Below are 13,375 nucleotides of genomic sequence, written 5' to 3' on the forward strand. Positions count from 1 at the left end.
TCCCAGTCAACTCTATAATTAGCAACTGGCAGTCCGAGGGCTTAGCTGTAGGTAACTTAGCCTGGCTGCAGGACTAGCAATTTCTCTCCCCCACTTCCTTTGACTATTTCAGTCAACAATGATAGGATTTTTTTTTTTTTTTTACACTTATTTACATCACTGAATAAATCCTTAATGATAGCCAAGACTTCAGTGCAATAAGTACTGTATAAACGTGGCAGGAAGGAGGAAGAAACAACTGTTAAGCAGAAGCTTGGGTCACGAAGTCTTTTCACTGCCTATTTCCTGAATGTACGTTTAAAAAACTAATATATACAATTTCAAATACAAAGTTCATCAGATATGTTACTTTGATTACTACAGCAGTGCAACTCACTAGCAAAGACAGAATTTTGAGCTTTAAACAAAGCTTACTGCAGTATCATACTGGAAAACTCAGCACCTAGCATGATTATATTACCAATTTGTTTTGAAGAACATAACCCAACATACACAGTGTAAACAGATCAGAAGACACTTGGAAAGAGTTTGATTTCCATAGATTTCCAAAGCATATTAGCAGCAGAGTTTTGGGGGGTTGTGGTGGGATTTTTGTTGTTTGTTGTTTATTATTATTTGTTTGTTGGTTTTGTTTGTTTTTTTTTTTTTTGGGGGGGGGGAGGTTAAGTATTCTGTAGAATTTCTTAGATTTTTTTCAGTAATTCTAAGAAATTCTTTAATATTACAAGCATGCAAAGGACACTGATGTGCCTGAAACTTCAAAGTCAGTACGCTTGAGATCCCATAATGTTTTTGAAACCCTCCTGGAGTCCTTCCGGAGAAAAATGTAGAGGTGTGAAAACTGACATTAATAAAACAAACAGCACTAAAAGATTCCATATTTTTGGAATATAAAATCATCTAAACCATTATCAACAGGAGAAGGAAGGCACTTGATTTTTTTTTTTTTTTTAAGCACAGTAAGAGAATTTTGTAAAAGTCTTAAGTTTTTTTTATAAAGTTAGAAGACATTACACAATTATTAACAGTGCTGGACTGGCCTAAGTATCTCAAATAAAGACTGCCTTCCAAAAATAAGAGTTGAGTGAGAAAACACATACTGAATATTGAGATAGTTATAAAATTTGAGAGATAGATTACAATCTTAATCTATTACTTGGAAAAGTAATAATTTATGTAAATGGCATTATCGATAGTGTCCATATCTGTGTAAGAGTGCAAAGAGGAGGAAGAACACTGTCTCTCACCTCAGAGCAACTATGTTAATCTAGTGTCCTTGGTTTACATCATCATCAGTCCTCCTGAAAATGCAGAGTGGGGAGAAGAAAGGATTAGGAAGGCATGTGGGGGAAAACAAAAAAAAAAAAAACAAAACAAAAAAAAAAAAATAAATCAACTCCATTTGTGTATGCAGGCAAGTAACAGGCAGAACACATCGTCCAGGTTGCAGTTCGGGTATCTGGGCTCACGGCACAATCCTCAGGACAGTGTGGCTACATCAGGTGGTCAGCAGGAGCCTGCACAGGCAGAAAAGGAAGCATCAGAAAGTACCTGTACAGTACTTTCCATGATGTGAATTCAGACGCATTGTCCAATATATTTATGATGGTGCTCCACTGTTGGAAAAGGCTTTCTATTCCTGTTCACCATGTCCATGGGATTCTGGGTTTTCATTTAAAGGAAAAGCAGTAACTAATAGCAGCACTGTTGCAATGGCTCTGTCATAGTGATGATCAGAGTACGTTGTTAACCAGCCAACACTTGTAAAGTGTTAGCTGTTACAAAAAGCAGCAAAAACAGTGTTAAAACACAGCTCAGTATACAAATGGGATTACAATTTTTCTGGACTTTGGGTAGTCTTCAAATTTCTCAAGGTACCATCTGAAAAACAAAGACAAAAAATCTGATGAGTATTGAGTCATCAAAATGCTGTCGAGGAAATTAAGTAATTGTACATTGCAGTCAATTTAACCCATATATTTTCTGGCTACAAACCAGAAAAATGCCTTTAGAACCTACTCTGTATAGAAAACTGCCATTCACCACACTCATCCTAATGACATCTAATCACCCACTACAGTGAGAATAGTTACTGCTGCTAGCAATGGGAAATGAAACTAACAGATGTGGTGAGAGCAGCCAGGGAAAGAACAGCCTGCTGTTTTAACATTTCTGTTGCTGTGCATCCTAAGTATTTGTATTTTAGAAGCAGAGGGGAAAAAAACCAAACAATCAAACAAAAAACATTCAAGGGGATAACATGTTGAATTGTATAATGTCTTCATGTGGAAGCAAGGGATACTTTACATACTGGAATGACAGTCCTGTTCTGGATAGAAACATCTTCAGTTCCAGTCAGGATGTGGATAATCAAACTGAAGGTGACAAGCATTACACTAGCCTTACTGCTAATCTCCCTTAAAGACCATCACTATTTTCAAATCCAGAAAGTTTTAAAAGAATAAATGCATAGTGCTACCAAATGTTATTTGTCTGGTCACCTTATATGACAAATACATTTACTCTCCTTTTCAAATATTTATTCTTCTGCTTCTCTAAAATTTAAAAAAAAAAAAAAAAAAAAAGGTAATTAACTTCATCTAGGCTCCTCAAAGATGCAGTTATTCATATTATCAATAGCTACTTGCAAGATCAAAGCTGGAATAAGCAAAAGATAAAACCTGCAATGCATGAGTACTTGCAGCTGTGGGATACCAGCATTACACTATTTATCCTTTTCAGTCATTTATTCTAAGTTTTTAAAACTAAACAGACTACACCAAAATATTTCTTCACACCCATTTCTTAGATGGATTTGCTAATTTTATTTTTTTTTATTTTCTACCCGTTATATTTTTATGCATTTTCCTTTAGTCCAAATTACTTCCTCCAACAACCTTTAGCTTTTCATAACGCTCTGCAAGTCAAGATTTACTCTGAAGGAGTACTGTCAGTGCTTAAGGCAGACAGAAACCAATCATAGTATTTGAGCCTGAAGAACAAAATACACAAGGAGAGGCTGAGGAACCTGGCATTGTTTAGCCTAGTGAGGAAGAGACTAAGGGATCCTGTTACTGCTGCCTACAGGTACTGGAAGGGGAGTTATTTAAGACAATGGAGCAAAACTATGAATGAAATGCAAACACTTGCAGCTGGAATGCAGTGGCGCCGTGCAAAAGTGCAGGCCAGAGACAGACTGGCTAGATAGCAGCACTGCACAAAAGGACATGGGCATCTTGGTGGACAAATTGAAGAAGAGTCAGTAATGGATCCCTGCAATGATGAAGGCTAACTGCATACTAGCCTGCTTTAACAAGTATAGATCCACCAAGGCAAGGGAAGTGCTTATTCTTCACTACCCAGCAGTTGGGACCCTGCATCTGCATTACTGCCTCTGGTTTTCAGCTTCTAGTGCAACAGATATGTCCACAAACTGGAGAAGAACCCAGCAGATGGTCATTAAGAGGACTGCATAGCTGGAACATAGGATGTAAGAGGAAAGGTTGAGGGTACTAGGCTTGTTCAATTTCGAAAAGAAGTTAAGAGGCAGATCTAATTGCAGTCTTCCACTAACTGCAGCAATATTAGAGAGAAGACAGAGCCATATCCTTCTTGAAGGCGCACAGCAAGAGGATAAGTGGCAGGGGACAAAAGTTGCAACATGAAAAATCCCAACTGGATATAAGGAAAAAGCCCTCTTCCCCATGAGAATGTGAGAAGTCCTGTTCCAGTGCTTTGCGAGAGACATGCTGAAACCTCCACCCTTGGAGACACGTAGAACTGAAGTAGATGAGGCCTTGGGCAACCTGGTATAGCCTTGCAGTTAGCCTGTGACCTGCTGGGGCAGGTCACAGCAGGTGACTGGATTGAATGTCCTTCAGATGTTCCTCCCAATCTCAGCTATTCTATGACTCTGCTCAGTAACAGAAGGTGGTAAAGCAAGGTGAGATGGTCACAGGCAACAGGCTTGGAAGGTTCATATTGGATAGCAGGAAAAATGTGTTCACTGGGAGGGTAATACAGAACTGAAACACCCTCAAACAAGGTGCAGGAAAAACTCAATTTCTGGAGGTTTTCAAGTCTCCCCTAGACAGCCATGGCTGCTCTGACACTGCTAGCAATGGCATTTTTTTCAGCCTATTTCCTCCATAAATTCAGGTTTATTTCCTCTTATGCCAGTGATTTTCAGCATCAAAACCATAGCAGGAAGTTGAAAATAACCAAAATAAGATTAAGGTGTTCAATTTATCTTAAACATGCTATTCCTTAAAGAGAATTAGTTCAAGAAACAAGTCTTCTCAGACTATGTTCCTTGTGTCAGCAGGAAAGCCACATTATGAATACAGTACATTAACCGTCAGACTGTTCAACTACAGAGCAGAGACTTTATTAAATATCATCTACCAGAACTGTTTTCATGTTGTCTATACACTTGATTATAGACAATATGATATACATTTGACTATAAAAGATGCCTGTAACAGCAGCCATTAGAGTGATTTTCAAAATTTTAATATTATAGAAACAAGTCTGAGCTGCAAGGGAAAGTAAAGTATATGATCAAGTAAAGAATTTCCCCAAATGTGTCTATAATCTTCACAGGTCCAGGATGAACTATGTTCAATACAAAAAACATTATTTTGACCATTTCATTATACCTTGTGTGTGCTTATGCTCCCTATGCTTAATATTATCCTTTTGAAATTCTGCAGTGCTTAATAATACTCAGAGTTTTCTCTATCATAGTCTCCACTGCAGTAGCAAAGTCTTTCACAAGACTTGCTCTGCAACATCCCTATGGGATGAGGCATAATTCCATAAAATGGAAATTAAGTGTGGCACAGAGACAACAGAAATTATAAGACACACACTTACTGGTGGTGTTGTTTTGCCCTTGAACCCAAGATGAAAAGTGTACACAATGCAAATGCAAGGCTTTCAATGGTGCAGCAGGCCAGGGCAAACCCAAACCATTCCAGGATCTCTCCAAAGAAGTTGGCTCCACTGACATACTCAAACATTCCTCCTAAAAGCAAGACAGAGTTATTTTAAAAGCACCTTAATCAAAGAGATGTCCAATGCTATCTTTTACTGTAAATCCAATAAAAGCTATATTACCAATGTCTCTATTCATATAATTTTAGAGGCAGTAGAAGCAGTGTTTTTCACTTCAAGCTATACTATGAAGGATCACTTCAGACCTCATTCTAAGACAGCCCTTCTCCAGCTCTATTTTTTTCTTTAAATCATGGAAGAAAAGCAGATTTACTGGTATCAGAAGTAATTTCATGCCTCTCTAAATAATTAATTAACAATGATATCAAGCCAGCTCTTTGTTCATAAATAAAACCTTTTTAAGATATGTAAAAATAGAAAATATGCTCCCCTTTAAGAGTCTCAGAAAATACTCCTAGGGTTACTTAGCATACAACGTTTGATTTCTTTAATCTAAGTACTTCAGAAATTAAGTTAATTATTAACAATATTATTATTATGAATTAAGTACCAAATTTATCCTCTAGCTTAAAATGTGTTGCCCTTTTGCTCCTGTCCCCCATCAGGTCTACTACTTTAGCCCTGACACTCTGTGAAATAAGCAACTGGCAGTCTGCATTACATGTGTTTTACAGCCAGTTATGCATAAACAGTCAGTACTCACCTTCCGGGAATTTTATAAAAGAAGAACTTTAACCCTAATGCCAAAGTTAGTGTACAAATTGATGACATCTCAGTAAGTGGTTTACCAGTGGGACCAAACAAATATTTGCCAAGTGTAATAAAGGATACGTTTTGACCTTGCTTTAATTACTTTGCTTTTGTGACAAGAGCACTTAAATTGGATAGCAATATCAAAAAGATCAACTCCTTCTGATTGTGCAGCAAGTAACATCTTATTTCCTTCAGAACTTTTTTGTACACTGAACATAGCACAGTATGTTCATATTCATTTTTTACATGGGCACTTGGATTTACATCCATTTAAAGACATGAAGTTATCTTCTTGGTGAAAAGTAACAATCTACTGTCTCATATATCTAGTTCTTCCAGTTTTATTTTTAAAAAATTCACCAAAAAAAACCAACAAGAAAGCAATAACTAAAGGAAAAATTATTTTTCTACTCTCACCCAGTGTAATACATCTGGAAGAGTCTAATGTTTCCAAAAGTGGCAGTAAGCATTAACACTTCAATAGGCTCCATAAGAAGTACTTTCATTTTCCCATGAAGGCCAGAGCTTACAATGCCTAACTTCCTCTGGATTTCTGTCCTCTCCTCCCTGCATCTCCCTTACATCAGTTGCTCTCTGATTACCTAAGATCCCTCCCTCTTCATACATGGGACAACATAAGATGAGCCAGCCACACACAGGTGTGTAAGTAGCCAAGTACCTTCTGCCTGCCCCACTTACTGGGATGATAATTTAAGACTTCCTTCTCCACCAATCTGCTGATTCTCATAAAAGTTGTGGAATGCTACGTTACATTTTTACCACTTTTTAGAAATACAGTCAAAGTTGGTCAAGAAATTCAAAGACTCACACAAGCCATGTGATATCATGAAACAGATCCCTTAGAATAGGCGGCTTAAGAGGGGGGACAAAAAAAAAAAGTTTCCCACTCTATGAAATCACCTCTTAAGGTAGACAGATTGGTATTTCCAGTTTCCTCTCTATCACAAATGATTATTTCCCCTAAAATACACCAAGCTTTAGAAGGTCATCTTTACACAGAATCATTTTAGGTTGAAAAGGACCTCTTGAGATCATCTAGTCCAATCACCCTCAGCTCAAGCAGAGCCAGCTACAGCAGGTTGCCCCAGACCACGTCCAGTCAGGTTTTGAGTACCTCTACAGATGGAGACTTTACAGTCTCTCTGAGCAACCTGTTACAGTGTTTGACCACTCTCACAGCAAAAATGCGTTCACATGGAATTTCGTGTGTTTTAATCTGTGCACAGTGCCTCTGATCTTGTCACTGAGTACTAAAAAGAGCTTGGCTCCCTCTTCTTCCTTCCCTCCCCATCAGTAAAATTCCCCTGAGCCTTTTCTTCTCAAGGCTGAACAGTCCCAGCTTTTTTGCTACATACATTTCTGTGACATTTTTACTCACCTCTTGGTATCCTGTAACCAGCTTCCCCTGGTTTTCTCAGATTTCTGAGAATATGATCAGAATGAATATTGATTGCCATACCGATCAACCACTCTATAAAACCTGAAGAGAAATATTTAAAATAGTATCTTTAATACACTGAGCTGAAGTGCTTGATCACATACTAGGCATATTATCTCAAAGCAGTAATAACATACACAGTATAAGCAAGTCTGGTGACATCCTGCACAATGCCAATCCCACATCAAGCTCTTCAGGCAGGAGAGCTCCCAGTAATCAATAGGTCTCTAGACAGAATAAACTTTATACTTACAGTACTATTTCTTATGTTGCTAGACTTATATCAAAGTATGCCTGTGCATATATACAGATGTAATGTGTGTATTTCCCTAACTTCCACATAGAAAATTAAATACATAAAAAATTTAAACACTGAGAGAAGCAGCCATTCTCATTCCTGTCAAAAGGACACATCGGTGTTGTCCTCTCCCCATGCCTTTTTTTTTTTTTTAATTTAAATACGAACAATATACCAGCATGTCCACAGCAAACTTCTTTGCAATAAAAGGAATAATAAAATCGTGAAGGAATTTTGCATCGTTTACTGTTCTCATGTCATTTGGCAAGATGGCTTAACCATTTACACCAGGTTTTCATAGGAACTGAGATCACCAGAGCATCTTGCGTCTTTACATATGTTATTCATACAACTAAATGCACGTCACTATCTCTATCAATATAATAACTTGAAAGGAAATTTCTTAACAAGCACACAGATTAACTGTACTTAAATGTAAACAATATTTTTGCTAATTTACTTCAGTATTAGCATGAGGAAAAATCTATGCTGAAAGTTAGTATCAGTTCTAGGAAGAATAATAGTTATCTTTCTCAGGAGAGGAAATGAGAGACCCTTTCACTTCTCTGAAATGCCACTGTAATTTTGGAGAACGTTACCTGTGTATTCTGTATTCGTAGCTTGTATATGAACTACTAAGAACTTGTCAGATAATGAGAAAAGACTGGAGCTTGCTTTAAGAGTGCCCAGTTACTACAGAAGATTAGTTTGATTCTGTGCATTTTTTTACCCCTCCTATTTGAAAATTACCACATGTCAGAAGGAAACAATCAAATCTCTTTTTGTGGACAACAAACCAATGAACGTAGGCTCTTTTCACAGCACCTCTCTTCAATCTGAAGATCCACTTTCCCATGAAATACTGCATAACCATGTTCCCTGAGCCCATGCTCTGTTGGCATTGTACTTCACTGTCCTCATCCTCAGACTCTCACCATGGCTGAATGCTAGGACTGCACTCTACAAAGTCAAGAGCTGGGTATGCACCATGATGATGCACTTAGCTTCCACCTAATGCAAACGTGGACATGTAAATGGGAAGGGAGCCACAGCGTACTCCAGTAGATTCTCAGATCCACAGGATCCACCATGCAATATAGATGGCCTTACAAGACTATTAAACTCAAGAGGCTTTTTCCCTTCATCAGGATAAACCTAGAGTTTAGTATGGCTGGGTTCATATGATGAGAACACTTGCATAAGGAGGACAGTAACAAGGTCTGTATTACCAAACAACCTAGTGCAACAGAAGAATAGGAGCGCATTGTTGCACCAGTGCCCTCTTCACCCTCACCCACACAGAATCTCACACAAAAAGACCTACTCCTGCTCTGCAGGCTACTTCAGAGTGACACTACAGCAACTGCTGCCTGGCTCACCTCCCCACTCTGAATTTCAAGAATATGGAGTGCAAGATGCTGCATAGAAACAGCAGGAGGCCATTTTCTACAGCTGTGCTGAAAGTGCGTGATAGACACTTCAGGTGAACCGGTGCAACATCTCAGATTGTGTGGTTAGTCTTTCCAAGAAGGCACTTGGAAGATCACTTGGAGCATCCAGATGCCTATAACTATTAGGAGAGATACTGACTAACTCACATCCCTCAGTCATGATATCATATGCAGATATGGACAATGCCCATGCTCTCTTCATGTCTGTTCCGTGTAGAGAGCAGAGGTGGCATGTGTGCTTGGTTGCCTGACTGCCAGATAAAAAGACTAGAATTTCAAAAGTAGCACGAAAATTTCAAGTATATCCAAGTGCCTAGTGCCCACTGAAGTCACTCCCTTGTACCTCAGTTTCTCCATTTTTAGAGTACAAGCAGTACTGGCTCCTAATCCTCGCAAGAGAGTCTATTTCCATTTAAACATCTTCAGTCTTATGACAGCATTTAGCACAGTGGTCCTCTATTGTCTTCTGCAATAACATGGCAATAAAGATAAAAACTTCTTATTCTTCCTGTAAAAGGCTTGAGAAATCTGGGAGAAACACTAACTTGCTCTGACTCCAGAATAACAAGACGGTACTGTGTCAGATCAAGGATCCACACAGCCCAGTAGTCTGCCTTTTACTGACAAAGCAAAATATTCTGGTTTATCTTCAGATCAAAAACATCTTTCTGTAAAGCTTTTCTTGGAAAACAATACTATGTTTTTGACAGTAAGCAAAAGTAAATGCCTAGAAAACAAACAAAAAAATAGGGCAAAGACAATACTTTGTCACTTAACATCTTAGCCTTTTAATCATATACATGGCTTCAAGTATAAATGGAACCTCACTTCCTGATAGGAGTGAATGAACAACCCTTCCATCCCCTTCCTTCTATGCCAGTTTTGTTCTTTGACAAAACCCACTCATATTACAAGGGTGGGTGGGTTGGGGCATGCATGTGCATGCATGGGTAAATATCCTAGCACCAAGGATTTCTGGCATTAGAAGTAGCATCTTGGTATTTAGCAGCTACCCATACTGGATTTTTACTCCATGAATTTTTTCTCTTCTGTTTGACTGAAAAAAAAACTTTAGTACCTATGACATCAAGAAACAAGGTATTTCAGTTTAATCTACTTGTTATATAGAAAATTTGCTTTGTTGGTTCTAAACTTGTATACTGCTCATTCCATTAAAGGCCTCAGGTTCCTATTTTGAAAAAAATACATGGCCCATATTCACTTTGGTGTTAAAGAATAAAAATAGCAATCAGCTCATCTAGCACTGAAATTATGGGAAAAAGTCTCAGTTCACAGTTGTAAAATAAAAACGTTAAAAAGCTTCCAGCTAAGCAAACAAGAGAATTACGAGAAAAGTTATAAAATGCAATTGAAGATACTATAAAATTACAATAAAAAATAAAAAGCTGTGAAGACAAAGGAAAACTACTCTTAATGTTCTCATAGCATGTTTTAACTCACCTGCAATGAAACATGGATCTTTTAACCAGCCTGAAGGGTATTTTGCATAGTTGCTTAAGCTTCGTCCTTGCAAGTATCCATTGTAAACACAGAACAGAAGCGCTAGCATAAAAGTGAAAAATGGTGTTGGTTTTCCTTCCCGGATGAGAAGAGGAAATATTAGTGCCCTATAGTGAGCAAGGAAAGAAAAATTGTTTCATTAACAAACAGAAAATATATTTTCGGTGTCCAAAACTGCAATCCATAGTCCATAGTCTCCTGCTTTCCAGATTGTCAATAGAGTCTTTCACCCAGTTCAGAAAGATAGTTACTTGCTTTAACACCTAAACTTTAATTTTGCTGCCTAATCGGAATTACAAGATCAGTCCTCTCCCCCATTATGACAGAAGTTTTGAACTTTGTTTCCAAGGCAATTGCTTTGACCAGAACAGTAAACAACACAGAATAATTTTTTCCTGCTTTGTTCCTAAATCCTCAGCGGTATCATCAAGCTTTCTGAAATGAACCAAGTCTCTCAGTCCCTACACCAAATCCACCAGCACTTCCAGGAGGGAAAGTCAGTCCCCTCTAAATTAACCTAATTGAACTCCATTTCCTCCTTGCCCTAAAATTCATTTAAAAACATTAGTTGCTTTGGTCTACCCTATTACACGTGTTAAAGATGTGACAAACCCACATCTGCCATCCCATTTGGTAATCTTGATTGCTTTTCCCAGTAGATTACGCAAGTAAACAAACAAGCTCCAAACAAGAAAAGCAAGTGAATGTTTTTGTGCTCTGCCCTGTGTCACTAGCCAACTCCCAATGGCCTATCAATTTAATGACAATATATAACGACCAGGAGTGGGATTACTGAAGCCTGAGCACTCTTCACGTGTTTTCCAGCTACCCAAGGGCTACTGCTTCAAAGGAGCTTTCCAGAGGAAGCAAAATCATAACAGCTTTCAAGAAACCATAAGAAATTCATTAATATGATTATTTAAAACTTGCTACATTACAACAAATGGAATTGGATAACAGAGGTCTCTTCCAGTCTATATTCATCTACAGAACAGTTCCTCAGTCAGGCAATAGCAATAAGCAACTGGAAAAAAAAACCCGCAGTACAGCTCAGCGTTCTGTACAAACCTTTGCCTTGCATCTCTAGCTTTTCCCAGACATCGAGGATGAATTAAGATCCCATGCCAAAGCTTATCTCTTTATTTTTAAGAATGGACAAAGTGGGAGTAAAGACACACTCCTGAGGCTGCAAAGCCAGTCAGCCACCAGGCCAACAGTATGTTGCATCCCGCTTGACTGCAAGGATGTGCCCCCTCCATCATGGACCTTTTGGAGCGAGTCCAGAGGAGGGCCATGAAGGTGACCAGAATGCTAGAGCACCTCTCCTATGAGGACAGGCTGAGAGAGTTGGGGTTGTTCAGCCTGGAGAAGAGAAGAGGTCTCTGAGGAGACCTTATTGTGGTCTTTCAATACTTAAAGGCGGCTTAAGTTTCACATAATACCCAACTAGCATTGACTACATGGCAACATGGTGCCTCAGCTTTGCCAGTATTTTAATGAATCACTGAATAACCCGAGCCAGAAGGGACCCATGAGGATCACAGAGTCTAACTCATGAAATGAGCACTATGTTGAAAGATCTGGAAAATAACTAGTTTCACAATATTAAAATTACATTATATCACCATCCACAGGTGAACTTTCCTTCTTAGAATACTGTGTCCTTAAGACTACTTGGTCAAGTCACTGCTTAAATGGGGGACATCACAAGAGCTACAGCTATAGGGTACAGATGATCATAGAATCATAGAATGGTTAGGGTTGGAAGGAACCTTTAAAGGTCATCTAGTCCAACCCCCCTGCAAGGAGCGGGGACATCCCCAACCAGATCAGGTTGCTCAGAGCCTCATCCAACCTGGCCTTGAATGTTTCCAGGGATGGGGCATCCACCACCTCTCTGGGCAATCTGTTCCAGTGTTTCGCCACCCTCAATACTGCATGCTGAGAGAACACCAAACACTCTGCTTTCATGCAGTTTCCAAAAGGCGCCGTAGCACTCCACTGCACACCACACAGCAGCAAAACGAAGCAGCAAGCACCACGCCACCACAATTACTTGCTCAGCTCATGTAAAAACATAGGATATCTTAACGTCAAGGAGCAGAACGGACTTTAGCGGTTGTTATATTGAATAATGATCATGAATTAACAGCAGAATTTCAGTCCCTGCGGTCAGAAAACAGCAGCCAGGCGCTTCTACCAAGACCGACCCTTAACTGCCGCAGAACTGCACTGCTTCCCGCCCTCTCCCCGCGCCCTTTGGGGAAGCCCCGAGCGGGAGCCCCCGGAGGGAGACCCTCGCCCCGCCGCCGCAGCCCGGGGAGCCCCGCCGGTGGCCGCTGACGGCGGCCCCGCCCCGGCCGCACCTGTGCGCGTAGTGCAGGACGAAGCAGCCCAGCAGGAGCCGGTTGGGCCAGGCGGCGGCGGTCGCCCCGCCGCAGGCGGCGAAGCTGAGCGGGACGAGGAGGGCGGGCAGCTCCTGCAGGGCCCAGGCGGGGCGGGCGGGCAGCAGCCAGCCGAAGCGCCGGGAGGAGTACCGGCCGTAGGGCATGGGGATGAAGCAGAGGAGGACAGCAGAGGCGGCACCCAGCGCCACCAACCCGTAGGAGAGCAGCTCCAGCAGCCGCTGCTCCTCCGGGCCCGACACCCGCCGCCAGAACCCGCACACCCCGCCACCGACCCCCATCCCGGACCACGGGCACGCGCCAATGGGGCGGGACTGGTCCGTACCTCCCCCTCCACCCGCCGGGGGCGGGAGAGGCGCTTGAGGAGCGGAACTTCCGCCGGGGCGGTGGCGGCGCGACGTGCCGCCGCCCGGAAGGAGCGGCGAGGCGTGGGGGAGAAGGCCGCGCACGCGTGCGGCGGTGCGAGCACGCGGCGCCGTTGCTGGCGGGCCGGGGGCGCGTGGTTCCTCTCCCCGGGAGCGACGGGAGCGGC

General features: G+C 40.9%; 1 protein-coding gene across 5 annotated transcripts; it reads right to left on the bottom strand.

Annotated features, from left to right (window-relative positions):
* Nucleotides 1–588: 588 nt before the first annotated feature.
* On the bottom strand, nucleotides 589–13,194 carry SRD5A1 (steroid 5 alpha-reductase 1). Of its 5 annotated transcripts, none has more exons than XR_015257651.1 (6): nucleotides 12,805–13,194; nucleotides 10,379–10,545; nucleotides 7,109–7,210; nucleotides 4,876–5,026; nucleotides 3,329–4,784; nucleotides 589–1,881 (listed from the first exon to the last, which is right to left on the bottom strand). XR_015257651.1 is itself a non-coding variant. In XM_086740415.1 (6 exons), the coding sequence occupies exons 1-5, from the start codon at nucleotides 13,122–13,124 to the stop codon at nucleotides 4,771–4,773; spliced, it is 765 nt and encodes a 254-aa protein (XP_086596541.1). In that variant the 5' UTR covers nucleotides 13,125–13,194; the 3' UTR covers nucleotides 1,813–1,881; nucleotides 4,730–4,770. The 5 variants fall into 5 exon arrangements, 3 of the variants coding, with proteins under 3 accessions (XP_086596542.1, XP_086596540.1, XP_086596541.1); XR_015257652.1 differs by having other exon boundaries at nucleotides 3,329–4,795; XM_086740415.1 differs by having other exon boundaries at nucleotides 1,813–1,881; nucleotides 4,730–4,795.
* Between the last annotated feature and the right edge of the window lie 181 nt (nucleotides 13,195–13,375).

Source organism: Chlamydotis macqueenii, chromosome 2 (genome assembly GCF_036417535.1).
Source record: "Chlamydotis macqueenii isolate bChlMac1 chromosome 2, bChlMac1.mat, whole genome shotgun sequence".
In the NCBI taxonomy this organism is placed as follows: Eukaryota; Metazoa; Chordata; class Aves; order Otidiformes; family Otididae; genus Chlamydotis; species Chlamydotis macqueenii.

Coding starts and splice junctions, on each gene's coding strand:
- SRD5A1 (XM_086740414.1), bottom strand. CDS start 13,124: ATGGGGGTCGGTGGCGGGGTGTGCGGGTTCTGGCGGCGGGTGTCGGGC. Junction 10,546..12,804: donor GTCCTGCACTACGCGCACAG/GTGCGGCCGGGG, acceptor TGCTCACTATAG/GGCACTAATATTTCCTCTTC. Junction 5,027..7,108: donor TGGTTACAGGATACCAAGAG/GTGAGTAAAAAT, acceptor TCTTGCTTTTAG/GAGGAATGTTTGAGTATGTC.